The sequence below is a fragment of the Bufo bufo genome, chromosome 9, assembly GCF_905171765.1.
Source record: "Bufo bufo chromosome 9, aBufBuf1.1, whole genome shotgun sequence".
NCBI lineage: Eukaryota > Metazoa > Chordata > Amphibia > Anura > Bufonidae > Bufo > Bufo bufo.
Genome location: NC_053397.1, coordinates 137,894,075 through 137,915,047, shown reverse-complemented (window position 1 = coordinate 137,915,047; position 20,973 = coordinate 137,894,075). Strand labels below are relative to the sequence as shown.

At 42.4% G+C, this 20,973-nt stretch overlaps 1 protein-coding gene across 3 annotated transcripts in view; it reads right to left on the bottom strand.

Moving 5' to 3' along the window:
- SLC25A17 (solute carrier family 25 member 17) overlaps window positions 1-20,973 on the bottom strand; it is a 490,576-nt gene that overhangs the window by 69,036 nt on the left and 400,567 nt on the right. For 2 of the 3 annotated variants that reach the window (XM_040407517.1, XM_040407518.1), the window contains one exon: window positions 4,888-4,970. In XM_040407517.1, coding sequence (XP_040263451.1) covers window positions 4,888-4,970 — 83 coding nt within the window. Of the gene's footprint in view, window positions 1-4,473; window positions 4,752-4,887; window positions 4,971-20,973 lie in introns of those variants that run through there. The other variant, XM_040407516.1, reaches the window with a different exon arrangement.

The window sequence follows — 20,973 nt, the reverse complement described above, 5'->3', positions numbered from 1 at the left end:
TGGTACGGTGGCACGTGCAGTAGTTACCCCATCGCAGCCACCGCAAAGACAGGCCCGTAGAGCCCCTAGAATCCCTGAGGTGCTGGCAAACCCTGATTGGCAGTCACCAACTTCAGCCGCACCTGTAGTTCCCCCTTTCACCGCCCAGTCTGGAGTTCAGGTTGAGACAGCTCAGATCGGTTCGGCCCTGGGATTTTTTGAGCTGTTCTTGACTGCGGAGCTCTTGGACTTAGTCGTGGCAGAAACAAATCGGTATGCCACTCAATTTATAGCCGCCAACCCGGGAAGCTATTATGCCCAGCCTTTCCGGTGGAAACCAGTCCAAGTTTCCGAAATTAAAAATTTTCTGGGCCTTCTCCTGAACATAGGTCTAACTAAAAAGCATGAATTGCGGTCATATTGGTCCACGAACCCGATTCATCACATGCCCATGTTCTCTGCTGCTATGTCCAGGGCACGTTTTGAGACCATCCTGCGTTTCCTGCACTTTAGCGACAACAGCACTTCCCGTCCCAGATGCCACCCAGCTTTTGACCGGCTCCACAAAATTCGGCCCCTCATAGACCACTTCAACCAGAAATTTGCAGATTTGTATACCCCTGAGAAAAACATCTGTGTAGACGAGTCCCTAATACATTTTACCGGGCGCCTTGGCTTCAAACAATACATCCCAAGCAAGCGTGCCCGGTATGGGGTCAAATTGTATAAGCTCTGTGAAAGGGTCACAGGCTATACCCACAAATTTTGGATCTATGAGGGTAAAGATCAGACCCTGGAGCCGGTCGGTTGCCCTGACTACCTGGGGAGCAGTGGGAAGACAGTCTGGGACTTGGTGTCACCCTTATTTGGCAAGGGGTAACATCTTTATGTGGACAATTTTTACACAAGTGTGCCCCTGCTCGCGGTGAAATGGAGAGACAAGCGTGACGTTTACATGCTCTCCTCCATTCACGCAGACACGACAATACAAATTGAAAGGGCAACCCGTGTCATTGAAAAGCCCCTCTCAGTCCACGACTATAATGTGCTCATGGGAGGGGTGGACTTCAATGACCAGATATTGGCTCCCTATTTAGTTTCCCGACGCAACAGACGCTGGTATAAGAAGGTGTCTGTATATTTGATTCAATTGGCGATGTACAATAGTTTTGTTCTCTATAGTAAGGCTGGGAGAACGGGATCCTTCCTCAAATTTCAGGAAGAGATCATCGCGAACCTCCTGTATCCAGGAGGTTCCGTGGCCCCATCCACCAGTGTAGTTAGCCGTCTACACGAGCGACATTTCCCCAGTGTCGTTCCTGGTACCTCAACCCAACCGTCACCCCGAAAAAGATGTTGTGTCTGTAGCAGGAGTGGAATAAGGCGTGACACCTGCTATTTCTGTCCTGACTGCCCTGACCACCCTGCCCTATGCTTTGGAGAGTGTTTCCGGAAGTACCACACACAGGTACACTTAGCATAGGGATTGCATCTCACAGGACAGGCACACAGGGCTATTAGGGCCCTTTCTCTCACAGCTGCTGCAAACCTCTCCTTTCACCTGGGATAAAGTGCATAATGTACTTCGCCACATCTTTGGACGATTTGCGCTTTGCACATTGTCCCATGGGGAAGGAGAGGTTTGTCCTATAAAAAAAAAAAAAAAAAAAAAAATCACCGGTAAGCCAAAAAGTTAACGTTCAGTTCAAAAGTTTATATGTTCTGTTCAAAAGTTATTATAAAGTTAATAAATTTATTGTGTTGCGGCCTGGTTTTTTCTTTTTTGTTTTGTCTTTTTTGTCAGAAGCATTGCGCTGCTGTCAGATTACACAAAAGTCAGTGTATGCGGCGCTGCAAGACAAGATTTCTCCTCTGCAGTAAAAGATACGTTTGCCGAGGCATATGAGCTGAGGAGGCGGCGGTGTTCATATGCTTTGGCAAACACTTTGTATATAAAAAATAAATAAAAATTCCCGGCAATGATTTATTCATCCACATCGATTGATGTGAATGGAGAAATCTGGTTTGCCAGGGCATACGAGCTAAGTGGGTATGGATGTTGAGCGGAGCTCCTATGTCCTGGCAGACGCCTTTCCCCTCCTTTTTTTTTTTGGCAGAGATTTTTTCATCCACATTGATCGATGCGAATGAAGAAATCTGTGCCGTTCATTTTTTCTTTCAGCCCAGAGGCTGAACGGAAAAAAAAATATCTCATTACCCGTATGCTCAATATAAGGAGAATAGCAGAAACTCCTAATGCTGGCCATACATGTAATGATTGCGGAGACCCTCAAATGCCAGGGCAGTACAAACACCCCACAAATGACCCCATTTTGGAAAGAAGACACCCCAAGGTATTCCGTGAGGGGCATATTAAGTCCATGAAAGATTGAAATTTTTGTCCCAAGTTAGCGGAAAGGGAGACTTTGTGAGAAAAAAAAAAAAAAAAAAAATCAATTTCCGCTAACTTGTGGCAAAAAAAAAATAATTGCTATGAACTCGTCATGCCCCTCATTGAATACCTTGGGGTGTCTTCTTTCCAAAATGGGGTCACATGTGGGGTATTTATACTGCCCAGGCATTTTAGGGGCCCTAAATAAAGAGTGAGAAGTCTGGAATCCAAATGTCTAAAAATTCCCCCCTAAAAGGAATGTGGGCCCCTTTGCGCATCTAGGCTGCAAAAAAGTGTCACACATGTGGTATCGCCGTACTCAGGAGAAGTTGGGAAATGTGTTTTGGGGTGTCATTTTACATATACCCATGCTGGGTGAGAGAAATATCTAGGTCAAATGCCAACTTTGTATAAAAAAATGGGAAAAGTTGTCTTTTGCCGAGATATTTCTCTCACCCAGCATGGGTATATGTAAAATGACACCCCAAAACACATTGCCAAACTTCTCCTGAGTACGGAGATACCACATGTGTGACACTTTTTTGCAGCCTAGGTGGGCAAAGGGGCCCACATTCCAAAGAGCACCTTTCGGATTTCACCGGCCATTTTTTACAGATTTTGATTTCAAACTACTTACCACACATTAGGGCCCCTAGTATGCCAGGGCAGTATAACTACCCCACAAGTGACCCCATTTTGGAAAGAAGACACCCCAAGGTATTCCGTGAGGGGCATGGCCAGTTCCTAGAATTTTTTATTTTTTGTCACAAGTTAGCGGAAAATAATGATTTTTTTTTTTTCCTACAAATTCTCATATTCCACTAACTTGTGACAAAAAATAAAAACTTCCATGAACTCACTATGCCCATCAGCGAATACCTTGGGATGTCTTCTTTACAAAATGGGGTCACTTGTGGGGTAGTTATACTGCCCTGGCATTCTAGGGGCCCTAATGTGTGGTAAGTAGTTTGAAATCAAAATCTGTAAAAAATGGGCGGTGAAATCCAAAAGGTGCTCTTTGGAATGTGGGCCCCTTTGCCCACCTAGGCTGCAAAAAAGTGTCACACATGTGGTATCTCCGTACTCAGGAGAAGTTGGGGAATTAAGAAAACACCCCAAGGTATTTCGTGATGGGCATAGTGAGTTCATAGAAGCTATTATTGTTTGTCATAAGCTAGTGGAATATGAGACTTTGTAAGAAAAAAATAAAAATAAAAATAAATCATCATTTTCCGCTAACTTGTGCCAAAAAATAAAAAGTTCTATGAACTCACTATGCCCATCAGCGAATACCTTAGGGTGTCTACTTTCCGAAATGGGGTCATTTGTGGGGTTTTTCTACTGTCTGGCCATTGTAGAACCTCAGGAAACATGACAGGTGCTCAGAAAGTCAGAGCTGCTTCAAAAAGCGGAAATTTTTGTACCATAGTTTGTAAACGCTCTAACTTTTACCCAAACCATTTTTTTTTTTACCCAAACATTTTTTTTTTTATCAAAGACATGTAGAACAATAAATTTAGAGAAAAATTTATATATGGATATCGCTTTTTTTGCAAAATTTTACAACTGAAAGTGAAAAATGACATTTTTTTGCAAAAACATCGTTAAATTTCGATAAATAACAAAAAAAGTAAAAATGTCAGCAGCAATGAAATACCACCAAATAAAAGCTCTATTAGTGAGAAGAAAAGGAGGTAAAATTCATTTGGGTGGTAAGTTGCATGACCGAGCAATAAACTGTGAAAGTAGTGTAGGTCAGAAGTGTAAAAATTGGCCTGGTCATTAAGGGTGTTTAAGGTAGGGGGGCTGAAGTGGTTAATGTCAACGGATGGAGTCTCAGTCGCTGAATTGGGTTGATGGTCTAGCATGGTTGCTTGAAGATCAATGAGGAGGGGTGAGTGATCAGAGTGGGGTGTTTTGGAGTAATATGTTTTTGGGAGCATGCCCTCTCTGATTCTGTTTTTAGTTTCTAGATATTAGACCCCCGCGCCCTAACCAAAGCCCAAAGTATACATCATTTAGAGATACTTCTCCCAGCGCATGAAGAATCTGAGCTATCCCCCACTCCCTAACCAAAGTGTGTATCAGAGATAATAAACACAAATAAAGACTGATGCACCCATTGTTTATTTATGCTAATCCCAGATGACATCACAACTGTCAGTCCATATGAACACGCCTACTTTCCTCCCCCTGGCCTACGTGCTAAAACCCTTAGTTTTAAATGTTCTGTAACACTATCAGATGTACATAGTCCTGATGAAGGGGGCAATTCTGCCCGAGAAACATGTAGATGACCTTGTGAATAAAGATTATCGTGCATCTGAGACATCGCTCCCGATGTTCCTTTAATCCACACCCTGGCCGCGCCCACAGTGATCTGAAAATAATTTTTTCCAGTTATCATGCTACCTTTTGTCTGCTCCCTCTCAAAGCACCTTGTCATTTTGTGTGCCCCTTGCACACTCCTCTAACAGAGAAAATCAATGGACGATTGAACCTTGGACAAAGCATACCTAATCCGTTGCTTGAGAAGATAAATGACACTGAACAAACTTCCTAATTTCCGTTTGTCTGGATTAAGTTTTTCATGGCCAAACTACAAAACAGAATGGAAATGCATAAAGGTCAAAAGCTAGAAAATTTTTACAAAATGAATACATATAAAAAGTATTATCACACTTCTACAAATAAACGTGTGCATCAGCCTAAAACAAAGTTCAAAATGTAACACTAACATGTCACCACACACAATAATATACTGTTCGAATAATTAAAATTGCATCAACTATTTTTAGTGAAAATTTTTAATTATAAATTAAATCACTGATATATATTATATTTTTCTAACAGGTAAAATGTAAACATATATTATAAAGAAAAAATATACTGTATAGCAGTAAGGAATCACCCAATTTACCCACAGTATACATAGCAGAGTACATTGCATTTTTTTTGTATACTTCAATGAGATGGTATTCAATTCAATAACCTAAGAAAATGGAACCCTGTATGGCATCACACAGAGACTGAACAGAAGACCCATATTACTTTCTAAGTACTCTGCTGCCAAATGATAGCATAAGACACCACAACTGTCCCCTATAAGAAATGGATGGTTCCAATAATATGGCATCTTTCCATAAATACAACTTTTTTTTATTATGATAATTATTATATAATTTATAATACTGTATATGCTTAGTCGAAGAGTTAGTAAAACACAAAACTTTAGGAAGGTCTGTTTTACCTTACTGGCATAAACTTTATATATGTATGCCCTCCAATAGCCTAAAATAAAAATTGATGTTCTACTTAACCCTTTCTCCAGTGGCATTCTCTACATCACTGGCTTGGTCCTCCTGCTACTTGTTTACAGACTGCAGCAATCAAGTAACGTGCAGGTGGATGGTACATAACTGCATCTGCCAATCACAGTTCTCAGCGTTAGCCCACTGAAGACAATGATTGGCTGCAGTGGTTATGTACCATATTCTGGCACATCAGTATTGCAGTTTGTAAATAGGCAGCAGGTGGAGGACTGGATCAGTGCCATAGAGAATGCTACTGGAGCAATGGGGGCGCTTAACATAATTTTTTTGGGAAACTAGGACTTGTCTGAGATTTTTAATTAACTCAGACATCCATTTTAAATTGGACATTTTAAACCTGTCTGTCTGAGAAGAGATATATACCTTATGGAAATAAACATGTTAGGAATGTGAGTAATCCAATATGGTTAAATAAAAGAGTTTCCTCCTGCACTCCAAAGACATTTTGGGAACCGAGATTGTGAGCCCCACTGGGGACAGAATGGTTGGTCAATCAGCTTATATTGATGACCTATCCTGATGATAGGTCATCAATATATATGGCCAGACAACCCCTTTAATACCATTTTAAAGTGTGACTTTTTGATTTAAAAAAAATTCTTTTTTTTTTTGGGGCGGTGAAACAACGAATAAAACAGCTAATTGGCCATTTTTATTTTCTTTTTCCGTTATGGCGTTAATCGTATGGCATAAATACATTCATATTTTAATAGTACGGGCATTTTTCGAATGCATATGCATACAATAAAAAAAAATACCAAAATAATAATAAATAAAAAAACAAGCCATCCCCTAACCTCCCCCCTCCAAAGGGGGCAAAAAAATAGCAAACAAATCTAACTTTAACAAATTACAAGAAAACAAATCTTATTTCATCATTATTTGAAAAAAACAAACCAGGGATACCAAATCTTCTCAGTTTCTCTCTCCTATCAAATTGCTTCAGTGTTTTTTCCACAGAAAATCTTGCTCATCCTCCCCATAGCCAGATGTACTGACAATTCACTATTTCTCCAGCTTTTAGGTAAATAAACTTTAGAAGCGAACATAAACTGCAATAACGTATTATTGCACACTGACCACACATTAGGTTTTGCCGGAAAAAAATAAAATATTTGAAAATTCCAGCCTTTTTCTGAATACACGCAATACAGCCTCTGAGATGTTTATTCAAAATGAATGCACTTTTGGACAGGCCCACCACATATGTATCAAACAGCCCATTTCACCACATACTACAATATTTATCACTGCAACTTGCATAGGTTCTGATTAATTTTTTGGCTGCTAAATAGTATCTAAGTAACAATTTTACTGACGTTTCTTAGTGAGCACTGCATAGTACTTCTTCGCAACATTCACCACATTTCTAAAGGCAAAACTTTGCCAAATTCTTCTTCCCATTTTATTTATTTTTTTTAAAATACAGTTTAAAAAAAAATCCTTTTAAAAAGGTAAAAATCCCCACTTTTTGATCACTTTATTCATTTATGTTTTGGCAAATCAGCCATTTGAACCCGTATAAGTACAGCGCTGGGAACTAGGTCAGAAATCCCAGCGCCGTGTAAGTATGGCGCGCTGATCGGGCGGGCACAGAAGCTGCGCCCGTGTAATCAGCTGCAGAGCTCCGTCAGTCACTGATAACCGGACCCCTGCTGTATGCGTCGGCATCGGTAAAAACACTGATGTCGGCGCATTAACACTTGCACTGTCGTGGTCAGCGCTAACCGCTGCACGTACGGTATCCTGACAGGAACCCAATGGCTTGGACAGCAGACCGATGCCTTCCTTAGGCATCGTGGCTGCCATTCGTGTGAGCCTGTGAGATCCAGCCCCCTGGATCTCACAGGCAGGAAGGAGTAAGTGTATTACACTGGTAATACACTTACAGCCAATGCATTACAATTGTAATGCATTGTAAAGGTGATAACACTCCCAAAAGTTGAATTCCCAGAGTGGGACAAAAAAATTATAAAGTTAAAAAAGATGTAAAAAAAATTAAAAGTTTTATATCTCTATATACATACACTCACCTAAAGAATTATTAGGAACACCTGTTCTATTTCTCATTAATGCAATTATCTAGTCAACCAATCACATGACAGTTGCTTCAATGCATTTAGGGGGGTGGTCCTGGTCAAGACAATCGCCTGAACTCCAAACTGAATGTCAGAATGGGAAAGAAAGGTGATTTAAGCAATTTTGAGCTTGGCATGGTTGTTGGTGCCAGACGGGCCGGTCTGAGTATTTCACAATCTGCTCAGTTACTGGGATTTTCACACACAACCATTTCTAGGGTTTACAAAGAATGGTGTGAAAAGGGAAAAACATCCAGTATGCGGCAGTCCTGTGGGCAAAAATGCCTTGTGGATGCTAGAGGTCCGAGGAGAATGGGCCGACTGATTCAAGCTGATAGAAGAGCAACGTTGACTGAAATAACCACTCGTTACAACCGAGGTATGCAGCAAAGCATTTGTGAAGCCACAACACGCACAACCTTGAGGCGGATGGGCTACAACAACAGAAGACCCCACCGGGTACCACTCATCTCCACTACAAATAGCAAAAAGAGGCTACAATTTGCTCGAGCTCACCAAAATTGGACTGTTGAAGACTGGAAAAATGTTGCCTGGTCTGATGAGTCTCGATTTCTGTTGAGACATTCAAATGGTAGAGTCCGAATTTGGCGTAAACAGAATGAGAACATGTATCCATCCTCTGATGGCTACTTCCAGCAGGATAATGCACCATGTCACAAAGCTCGAATCATTTCAAATTGGTTTCTTGAACATGACAATGAGTTCACTGTACTAAAATGGCCCCCACAGTCACCAGATCTCAACCCAATAGAGCATCTTTGGGATGTGGTGGAACGAGAGCTTCGTGCCCTGGATGTGCATCCCTCAAATCTCCATCAACTGCAAGATGCTATCCTATCAATATGGGCCAATATTTCTAAAGAATGCTATCAGCACCTTGTTGAATCAATGCCACGTAGAATTAAGGCAGTTCTGAAGGCAAAAGGGGGTCCAACACCATATTAGTATGGTGTTGCTAATAATTCTTTAGGTGAGTGTATATTGATGATATATACACTCACCTAAAGAATTCTTAGGAACACCATACTAATACGGTGTTGGACCCCCTTTTGCCTTCAGAACTGCCTTAATTCTACGTGGCATTGATTCAACAAGGTGCTGATAGCATTCTTTAGAAATATTGGGCCATATTGATAGGATAGCATCTTGCAGTTGATGGAGATTTGAGGGATGCACATCCAGGGCACGAAGCTCCCGTTCCACCACATACCAAAGATGCTCTATAGGGTTGAGATCTGGTGACTGTGGGGGCCATTTTAGTACAGTGAACTCATTGTCATGTTCAAGAAACCAATTTGAAATGATTCGAGCTTTGTGACATGGTGCATTATCCTGCTGGAAGTAGCCATCAGAGGATGGGTACATGGTGGTCATGAAGGGATGGACATGGTCAGAAACAATGCTCAGGTAGCCCGTGGCATTTAAACGATTACCAATTGGCACTAAGGGGCCTAAAGTGTGCCCAGAAAACATCCCCCACACCATTACACAACCACCACCAGCCTGCACAGTGGTAACAAGGCATGATGGATACATGTTCTCATTCTGTTTACGCCAAATTCAGACTCTACCATTTGAATGTCTCAACAGAAATCGAGACTCATCAGACCAGGCAACATTTTTCCACAGTCCAATTTTGGTGAGCTTGTGCAAATTGTAGCCTCTTTTTCCTATTTGCAGTGGAGATGAGTGGTACCCGAAGGGGTCTTCTGCTGTTGTAGCCCATCCGCCTCAAGGTTGTGCGTGTTGTGGCTTCACAAATGCTTTGCTGCATACCTCGGTTGTAACGAGTGGTTATTTCAGTCAACGTTGCTCTTCTATCAGCTTGAATCAGTCAGCCCATTCTCCTCTGACCTCTAGCATCCACAAGGCATTTTTGCCCACAGGACTGCCGCATACTGGATGTTTTTCCCTTTTCACACGATTCTTTGTAAACCCTAGAAATGGTTGTGCGTGAAAATCCCAGTAACTGAGCAGATTGTAAAATACTCAGACCGGCCCGTCTTGCACCAACAACTATGCCATGCTCAAAATTGCTTAAATCACCTTTCTTTCCCATTCTGACATTCAGTTTGGAGTTCAGGAGATTGTCTTGACCAGGACCACCCCCCTAAATGTATTGAAGCAACTGCCATGTGATTGGTTGAATAGATAATTGCATTAATGAGAAATAGAACAGGTGTTCCTAATAATTCTTTAGGTGAGTGTATATAGATAGTATAGTAAATATACATTTCTAGCTATATATATATATATATATATATATATATATTTACTGATCTACATATATATATATATATTATATATAGGGTTTTGCTCTGGTAGACAGGAGACGCAGTATAGAGGCAACAACAAGTTCTTTGGATCAAACAGTTCAGTGTTTTATTCACACTTTAGGCAAGTGACAAAACAAGCAGTCATAAGCAAACAAAAAGTCACCTTGCGGTGTTAGTGGTAATTCACACCATGCAGCAATTCTGCCTCAAAGAGTCCTTGACCATAGCAGCACCAGCCTGTTTTCATGCCAAACAGGTAGAAAGCCTTCATCCAACACAGAGACCTGGGTTCTGAGCCCAGCTGCCTATTTAAGGACAGCCAGGTGCTGCCAAAACCCAGACCGGCACTTAAAATCCGGTCTGGTAATTGACTTCACATGGCTGTAAATCAGCCCAGCAGCACATTCTGGGAGGAAAATACCTGTTTTCCCGGACAAAACCTTTCACTGTGTCACATACTCCTGCCTTTGTTCAACCCTGAGGGGGTGAACACACGCCAGACAGTGTACCCGGGACAGGGCATCTGCGTTTCCCTGTAACCGGCCTGCCCTGTGTTCCACCGAAAACGTAAAGATTTGTAGGGAGAGAAACTATCAGGTAACCCGGGCATTTCTTTTGTTTGTAAAATAATTTTTATTGTTTTTTGTCATGGACAATAAGCTAGGTCACAGAAGTTGGTACATTATGCATTGTAACACTCAAGTGCATAGCGTAACCATTAGGTATTAGTACAGTCAGGTATCAGAATGCAGTTACAAGATATAGTTTCAAAAGTCTGTACATAGCTATATAACATTACAATATTGCAATACAATAACTCAAAACCAGTTATGAACAAGGTGGGGAGAGAGGAAAAAGGTCATTCGGAGAAATGGGCGGTCAGAAGGCAAGTTTTGGTTGTAGGTAGAGTACTGCGACAGGTAAGGCACTACATGAGTCAATTCACTTGGAAAGAGAGACATTGTATAAATGTAATTTAGTTAGTATAAGGTGACTCGTATAATATTGTAATTGTAATCGAAAACGTCGTCACTTTATAATCCCTGCCATTTTAGGTGCTGGAAAAATTCCTGTATTTTCTCCAGGGTCCCCAAATATTTTCAAATCTATGAGCGGTACGGGAGTCCCAGTGTGCTATCTGTTCAAGGCGATATAACTGATCACACTTCTGTATCCAATGTTGCTTTGTGTGGGGGGGGGGGGGGGGGGTCAATAGACTTCTAATTCACCGCAATCAATAACCTAGCTGCCGCTAGCAGAATATTGCAGAGGGAACGAGTGTGTCTTGAGCACTGGATATCACTGTATATCCCGAAAAGGCACAATTTCGGGGATGCCGTAATTGAAACCTTACTGAGGTCTGAAATGGTTTTGCAGACAAGTTGCCAGTAGGGTTTTATTTTAGAGCAGGACCACCAAATGTGACCATGAGTGCCCACTTCACCCCGACACCTCCAACACTCTGGGGCGCAATCTGGGAACATGCGGCTGAGACGATACGGTGTATGATACCACTGAGATAGTATCTTGTAGCTATTTTCCTGTAGTTTGGCACACCTGGAAACCCTGGATAGGTTTAATAATGCATTTTTGACTTCATTGGGGCTAAATGTGATATTTAGGTCTTTTTTCCCATCGAGTAATACAAGGTTGGGTGTCATAACCTATTAGAGATAATAGGAGATTATATAGCTTTTATATTTTGCCTTTTGGTTCTTTGACTTGTAAAGCTAATTTTTCAAAAAGAGAATGCTCTGGATGGTCAGATAACCCTATTAGATGTTGTTTCATATATTGAGTAAAATGCATCAAATGAAAGGTAGACAAGCTAACCAATAAAGGATGTTCCCTCAGGGTCTCGAGTGACGGGACATCATTGTCTGGGCAAAGGTCAAGGGCCGGGGATGAAATAATTTTCGCTCTCTCTGGTAAAGTTTCCTGAAAGTGAATAGAGGAATTGAAAAACACATCTCTTACTTGCAATAGTACTTGATAATTCGGAGCTAATTGTGTCAACCAATCAGACTCTTTCCACATACGTAGTGTGTATCCTGTGATGAGGCTGTGAGAGTGTATTGCTTTATTTATGTGATGGCGGTCTAGAAAGAGCAGAGAGCGGATCGGTAGAGGAGATATGCTATTCTTAACTACTATGTCTAATCGTTTCTCGAATGGTCTCAACCAGTCCAGGCATCTAGAGCACACTATCGCCTTGTGGTACGTGTATAGATCTGGGACTCCAAGACCACCTGTTGCAGATCGCTGTATTTGTTTATACGGCAGTCTAGCTTTCTTTCCACCCCAAAGGAATCTCGAGATAATTTTTTGAAGTTTTGTAAAATATTCTTTAGAAATTGGTATAGGTAGAGCTTGGAGGTATTAAAGGATAGTGGGCATAAGAATGGACTAAATTAACACTCTTCGGCCAAACCATGAGATAAAGGGAATATCCCATGAGCCTATCATGTCCTCAAGCCGTTTGGGAAGTGCAAGGAAGTTTTCTTTAAAAAGGTGTATGAATTCAGGTGTGAGTTTAACCCTTAAGAATGTTACTAAGTGTTAAGTCCACTGAAAGGAGGTGAGATTCTTTAACTCGTTTAAATCTGTTGCTGGGATCGACACATTTAGAACGATAGATTTTGAAATATTCACCGAGAAGTTGGAGAGTGCATGGAATGTCTGAAGGGTTGACACAATGGCTGGAAATGCAGTCTTGGGATTTGTAATCAGCAGCAAAACATCATCTGCAAAGGTAGCGGTTTTATGAGTTGTGTCCCCCACAGACATACCCACAATGTCTATGTTTTGTCTAAATAACTGCAGGAGAGTTTCAATTACTAGTACAAATAGCAATGGTGAAAGAGGACAACCTTGTCTCGTGCCATTTGTTATGGGGAACCTTGGTGATAGGGTACCATTTACTAGGATGCGTGCTGTGGGTTCTTGGTACATAGCCATAACTCCCGCTATGATGGTGTCCGGAATGCCGAATTTGACCATAGCCTGAGACATAAATATCCAGTCTACCCTATCAAAAGCCTTTTCAGCATCCATACTGAGAATGGCCAACGGTATTCTTTTTTTATTGGCTAGTTGCATGAGTTGAATAATTCTGATTATGTTGTTTTTTCCTTCTCTACCAGGAATGAATCCTACTTGCTCTGCCGATATAAGATCCGGTAAGTACACTTTAAGCCAGCAGTTTAGCGTATAATTTTAGGTCATTGTTTAAAAGTGAGATTGGCCTATAATTCGAGCAGAGTGTATGGTCCTTATTAGGTTTAGGGATTACAGTAATCTGTGCTGATAGCATATCGCCGGAGAAGGCTGCGCTATCCCGTGCCTTATTGCAGACATGTAATAGCCTGGGTAGTAGTAGTACTTTGAAGGTAGAATAATAAATGATCGGCAGTCCATCAGGGCATGGACTTTTATTGATAGGGGAGTTTTTTAAAGTTGTTTGCAGTTCTGACAACGTGAAAGGGGAGTTTAGCTTGGCTACTTGGGCAGTAGACAGGGAGGGCATATTCAACGTACTCAGCCATTATTGTATGTGTTGTTTCCTCACAACTGTCTGGTCTGGAGTTACATCACTTCGTAGATTATATAACTGTTTATAGTAATTGCAAAATTGTTCTGCTATGAGATCTGTTTTATGGACTAGCTGCGAGTCCGGATATTTAATACAAGATATGTATGACGCAGCTTTTCTCTTTTTAAGTTGAGAAAACATTAGCATTGAGGCTTTATTGCCATGGGCATAGTATTTATATTGGGTTGAGAGGAAGAGTTTGGCTGTATTAGTATTTAATATGTTTTTTTAATTCAGATCTCAGGGTTTCCAGATGTGCCAAAGTAGCAGTATTCAGTGATCTTCTATGTTGCTTTTCCAACCTGGAAATTTCTAAGGTAAGTTCTGTAATTTTTTTCTGTTTTAGTTTTTTTATATGTAGAAGATCTTTCATAAACGCCCTGGAGAGAGGTAAGTCATCAGCCGGATTAGGTTGTTCCTGCTCACTGTCTCCCTCACCCTCTGAATCGGCGTCCTTGTCTTCCGCAGGGTTCGCGAGGCGCGCCGGCGCCATCTTGGATTCAGACCTCAGGTCTGTCCTCCGGACAAATCTGTCCAAATCGCTCAGATTTGCCACGGTTTTCAGCTTCCCCAGTGTTTCTTTAGGCTTCTCCTTGCGGAGTTTTCCCATTTTGAAGCTGTGATAATGGCTTAGAGCGCTCAGGAGGACTCGGTCAGCGACGGAGCTCTTCACACAGCCTGCATCCGGCTCGGCTGCTAGACTCCACCCCCCCCCGTGACCTGGGTATTTCTGTCCTTGGCCTGGCTCATCCACTTGAGAGGGGAGTTGTCAGTCACCAGGCAAAATTTTCTCCCCAATAAATAATAGCAGAGAGATTCTAGTGCCCACTTGATAGCCAGGCACTCTCTATCCACTATACTATACCGGGTCTCGGCTGGGGTGAGCTTACGGCTGAGGAAGACAACAGGACGCTCCTCCTCATTGACCTCCTGAGACAGTACAGCACCAAGGCTTACTTCGGAGGCATCGGTCTGTACGATAAACTCCCTTTTAAAGTTGGGCGTCCCGCACAAGGCCAACTAAAAAGCGGAGAAAGCCTCTTCCGCCTGATCATCCCAGCGAACCATTATTGACTTGTGTCCCTTCAAGAGTCCTGTCAAGGGCGCGGCTAGAGTAGCAAAGTGAGGAACAAACCTCATGTAATAGCCCAAAAATTCCCAGGAATGACCATTTGCCTAGTGGTGACAGGTCGAGGCCAATTCCGTATCGCCTCAATTTTGTTCACTTGGGGTTTGATGATTCCACGCCCTATAACATACCCCAGGTACTTAGTCTCTTCTAACCCTATTGCACATTTTTTTCAGTTAGCGGTTAGGCCAGCTTTCAGAAGGGAGTCCACTACAACCTGCACTTTGGGTAGGTGACTTTCTCAGTTGGTACTGTGGATTCCAATATCGTCCAGGTAAGCTGAAGCGTACCGACGATGTGGATGAAGCACGATGTCCATTAGTCTCTGAAAAGTAGCGGGGGTGCCATGCAGACCAAAGGCTAAGACCTTATATTGATAAAGCCCCTCAGGCGTGATGAAGGCAGTTTTCTCTTTGGCAGCCTCCGTTAAGGGTACCTGCCAGTACCCTTTCGTGAGGTCCAAAACTGAAAAATACCGGGCTTGTCCTAACCTCTCAATGAGCTCATCCACCCGGGGCATGGGATACGCATTGAATTTGGAAACCTTGTTAAGTTTTCGAAAGTCGTTACAAAACCGCAACGTCCCGTTCGGCTTGGGTAGCAATACTATAGGACTGGCCCACTCACTTTTTGACTCCTCAATGACATCTAGTTGCAACATTAGCTGCACCTCCTCCGATATGGCTTGTCGCCGAGCCTCGGGTACCTGGTATGGTTTTAATCAGACTTTTGCCTGAGTTCTCAGTGACAATATCATGCTGGATTATGGAAGTGCATCCAACGAGGTCCGAGAACACATCCGTATTCCGACTAACGAACTCCCTGGCCTCCTGAATCTGGTTAGAGAGGCTGTCAGCAATTTTTACTGTGGCAGCCACCTCTCTTGCATTAGACAGAGGGGTCGGTACCTATTCTCCTAGAAAACCCGTCCGCGGGCTGTCTTCTGTACAGATTTCCCAATCTTTTCAGGGTTTGAGTAAATTCACATGGTAAACCTCGTAGGGCCCCTGCCACCTAGCCAGGAACTTACTGTCCACGGTTGGCACCAGAACCATAACCCAATCACCCAGGTTAAAGATCCACACCAGAGCCTGCCGATTATAGACCCGACTCTGGGCTCGCTGAGCTGCCTCCATATGCTCCCTAACAAGAGGCAACACTGTCTCTATCCGATCTTGCATCTGGGTAACGTACTCAATGACACTTTTATGAGGAGTGGGTTGTTGTTCCCACACCTCTTTGGCCACGTCTGCTATATACATAGTAACATAGTACATAAGGCCAAAAAAACACATTTGTCCATCTAGTTCGGCCTGTCATCCTGCAAGTTGATCCAGAGGAAGGCCAAAAAAAACTGAGGTAGAAGCCAATTTTCCCCACTTTAGGGGAATAAAAAATTCCTTCCCGACTCCAATCAGAATAACTCCCTCGATCAACAACCCCTCTCTAGTAGCTATAGCCTGTAATATTATTACACTCCAGAAATACATCCAGGCCCCTCTTGAATTCCTTTATTGTACTCACCATCACCACCTTCTCAGGCAGAGAGTTCCATAGTCTCACTGCTTTTACCGTAAAGAATCCTCTTCTATGTTTGTGTACAAACCTTCTTTCCTCCAGGCGCAGAGGATGTCCCCTCGTCACAGTCCTGGGGATAAATAGATGATGGGATAGATCTCTGTACTGACCCCTGATATATTTATACATAGTAATTAGATCTCCCTTCAGTCGTCTTTTTTCTAAAGTGAATAACCCTCATTTTGATAATCTTTCAGGGTACTGTAGTTGCCCCATTCCAGTTATTACTTTAGTTGCCCTCCTCTGGACCCTCTCCAGCTCTATGTCTGCCTTGTTCACAGGAGCTCAGAAATGTACACAGTACTCCATGTGTGGTCTGACTAGCGATTTGTAAAGTGGTAGGACTATGTTCTTATCACGGGCATCTATGCCCCTTTTGATGCAGCCCATTATCTTATTGGCCTTCGCAGCAGCTACCTGATGCTGGGTTTTGCAGCTTAGTTTGCTGTTTATTAAAATTCCTAGATCCTTTTCCATGTCAGTGTTACCGAGCGTTTTACCATTTAGTATGTACGGGTGACTTGCATTATTCCTTCCCATGTGCATAACTTTACATTTGTCAGTGTTAAACCTCATCTGCCACTTATCTGCCAAAGCCTCCAATCTATTCAGATTAGTAGTATACTGTCCTCTTCAGTGTTAATTACTTTACACAGTTTAGTGTCATCTGCGAAAATTGATATTTTACTATGCAAGCCTTCAACAAGATCATTAATAAATATATTGAAGAGAATAGAGCCCAATACCGACCCCTGAGGTACCCCACTAGTGACAGTGACCCAATATGAGTGTGTACCGTTAATAACCACAGCATATAGCAGTTTGAAGGGTGAGAACCCAGTAGAGGCCTGGGGTACCTCTCACACTGCGAACATGAGATAGGGCAGAAGGAGGTCCCAGTCCTTCCCATGTTTAGCCACTACCCTTTTCAACATATTTTTAAATGTTTGGTTAAACCTTTCTACCAGACCGTCTGTTTGCGGATGGTAAACAGACGACCGTATCGGTTTTATGTGCAGCAACTTACAGAGTTCCTTCATCACTTTGGACATAAAAGTGGTCCCTTGGTCGGTCAGAACCTCTTTAGGTAGTCCTACTTGGGAAAACATCTCCATTAATTCCTTAGCTATCAGTTTGGCCGAGGTATGTCACAGTGGCATAGCCTCTGGGTACTAAGTGGCGTAGTCTAGAATGACTAAGATGTGTTGATGCCCTTTGGCAGACTTCGGTACTGGGCCTATGAGGTCCATAGCTATTCGGTCAAATGGTACTTCGGTAATCAGGAGAGGTACTAGGGGACTACGGAAATGTGGCTGGGGGCTAGTTATCTGGCAGGTCGGGCAAGTATTACAAAACTCTTCCACTTCCTTGAATATGCTGAGCCAGTAAAACCGCTGTAGAATACGATCCTGAGTTTTCTGCAGCCCCAGGTCACCCCGAGAACGTGTTGGTGGGTTAGATCTAGAGTGACAAACTCAGCCCACTGGTCACTGGGTAGCTTTTCCCTGATGGCCACTTTCTCGTACATCGCCAGGTAGGTTTCGATGTTGTCTGCGGGGGGTCATCTTAGGAATCACGGCACAGACTGCTTTCCAGGCATCGTGGACGCTCGTGGTTGCTCCTGAAGTTGATGCAGGTTTGTCTCTCGCTGCTGCAGATTAGCCTCTATGAGGGCCTTCACAACAGCCTTCATTTTGTCTTGGGGCACTTGTTAAAATACAGCTGGTTTAATGTAGGACATACAAACGTGCCTGAAAAATGCAGAAACAAAAATCGGCGTTCACGCCAGCCTCATTGCGCATGCATGCATCCTCCACCAATTGTGAGGTTTCGCTCTGGTAGACAGGAGTAGCGGATGCAGTATAGAGGAAACAACAAGTTCTTTGGATCAAACAGTTCAGTGTTTTATTGACACTTTAGGCAAGTGACAAAACAAGCAGCCATAAGCAAACAAAAAGTCACCTTGCGGTGTAGGTGATAATTCCCACCATGCGGCAATTCTGCCTCAAAAAGAGTCCTTGACCATAGCAGCACCAACCTGTTTTCACGCCAAACAGGTAGCAAGCCTTCATTCAGACACAAGGCTCCCAGATCCCAACACAGAGACATGGCTTCTGAGCCCAGCTGCCTATTTAAGAACAGCCAGGTGCTGCCAAAACCCGGACCGGCACTTAAAATCCAGTCCGGTATTTGACCTCACCTGGCTGTAAATCAGCCCAGCAGCACATGCTGTGAGGAAAATAACTGTTTTGCCAGACAAAACCTCTCACTGTGTCACAATAGCTAGAGATATACATTTACTGATACATATATATCTATATATATCATCGATCTATGTATATATAGATCAGTAAATATCTCTATATAAATATATACAGATGATATATATATATATATATATATATATATATATATGTATATATATACACACACATATATATACAGTGGATATAAAAAGTCTACACATCCCTGTTAAAATGTCAGGTTTCTGTGCTGAAAAAAATTTGACAAAGATAAATCATTTCAGAACTTTTTTCCACCTTTAATGTTACCTATAAACTGTATTAATTGAAAAACAAACTGAAAATCTTTTAGGTAGAGGAAAGAAAAAATATAAAAATAAAATAATATGGTTGCACACCCTTAAACTAATACTTTGTTGAAGCACCTTTTGATTTTATTACAGCACACATATATACATACACACATATCATTGGTATATATGTATATAGAAATATATGTTTACTGATTGATATATATATATATATATACATACACTCACCTAAAGAATTATTAGGAACACCTGTTCTATTTCTTATTCATGCAATTATCTAGTCAACCAATCACATGGCAGTTGCTTCAATGCATTTAGGGGTGTGGTCCTGGTCAAGACAATCTCCTGAACTCCAAACTGAATGTCAGAATGGGAAAGAAAGGTGATTTAAGCAATTTTGAGCGTGGCATGGTTGTTGGTGCCAGACGGGCCGGTCTGAGTATTTCACAATCTGCTCAGTTACTGGGATTTTCATGCACAACCATTTCTAGGGTTTACAAAGAATGGTGTGAAAAGGGAAAAACATCCAGTATGCGGCAGTCCTGTGGGCAAAAATGCCTTGTGGATCCTAGAGGTCAGAGGAGAATGGGCCGACTGATTCAAGCTGATAGAAGAGCAACGTTGACTGAAATAACCACTCGTTACAACCGAGATATGCAGCAAAGCATTTGTGAAGCCACAACACGCACAACTTTGAGGCGGATGGGCTACAACAGCAGAAGACCCCACCGGGTACCACTCATCTCCACTACAAATAGGAAAAAGAGGCTACAATTTGCACGAGCTCACCAAAATTGGACTGTTGAAGACTGGAAAAATGTTGCCTGGTCTGATGAGTCTCGATTTCTGTTGAGACATTCAAATGGTAGAGTTCGAATTTGGCGTAAACAGAATGAGAACATGTATCCATCCTCTGATGGCTACTTCCAGCAGGATAATGCACCATGTCACAAAGCTCGAATAATTTCAAATTGGTTTCTTGAACATGACAATGAGTTCACTGTACTAAAATGGCCCCCACAGTCACCAGATCTCAACCCAATAGAGTATCTTTGGGATGTGGTGGAATGGGAGCTTCGTGCCCTGGATGTGCATCCCTCAAATCTCCATCAACTGCAAGATGCTATCCTATCAATATGGCCCAACATTTCTAAAGAATGCTATCAGCACCTTGTTGAATCAATGCCACTTAGAATTAAGGCAGTTCTGAAGGCAAAAGGGGGTCCAACACCGTATTAGTATGGTGTTCCTAATAATTCTTTAGGTGAGTTATTATTATTTATTTATATTTTTTTCTCTGAAGAGCATCAATTTACTTTTGTCTGCTCGTGGGGGTGGTTTTGGGAACCGATTGCCAGTATCTGTCTCCAGTAATGATTTAACACGGCTGCCGGCACTGGTAGGGATTAAGCATGCACGATCCCTCACAGGAGCCAGCCGACAGCCATTGGCAGGGAGAGGAGGGCCGGCACACAGGCTCTGACGTTTCGTGTACAGAGCTGGGCCACTCCCTGAGGCAGGGATAAGCCTGTGCACGAAATGTCATCACAGGAGCCTGGTGGATGAGGTCGGGGGTCACGTGACCCACATCTTCCGCGCAGAAACACGGCATAATACATGGAGAGTAAATTACAAATGTATTTTTAATTAAGTTATAAGCCACATTACCAGAAATACATATAACTCGGACAACCTATTTAAACATGCGATTGTTAGATCACTTGTCCCATAGGCTGCAATGAATTCAAAAGGGACCAAGGCTATCACAGCAAACCAATGGCTTTGCCAATCTCAGCGCAGGAAATCTGTTCGGGCCCTCCTGGGGAAAAGCCACTCAGACACAGTGGTCACTACTGAGCATTATCAATCAGGGAGTCATTAGTTTGCTGTGGTAACCTCAGTCTCTCAGGACTCTACAGGAATGTATTAAATGTCCCATAAGCTGCAACAGTAATTCACTGCAGTCTACTGACCAAGCAAAAATAATAACCAAAAACATTCACTTATTTTTCTCATAATAAAAACAAAAATACAGATCATTT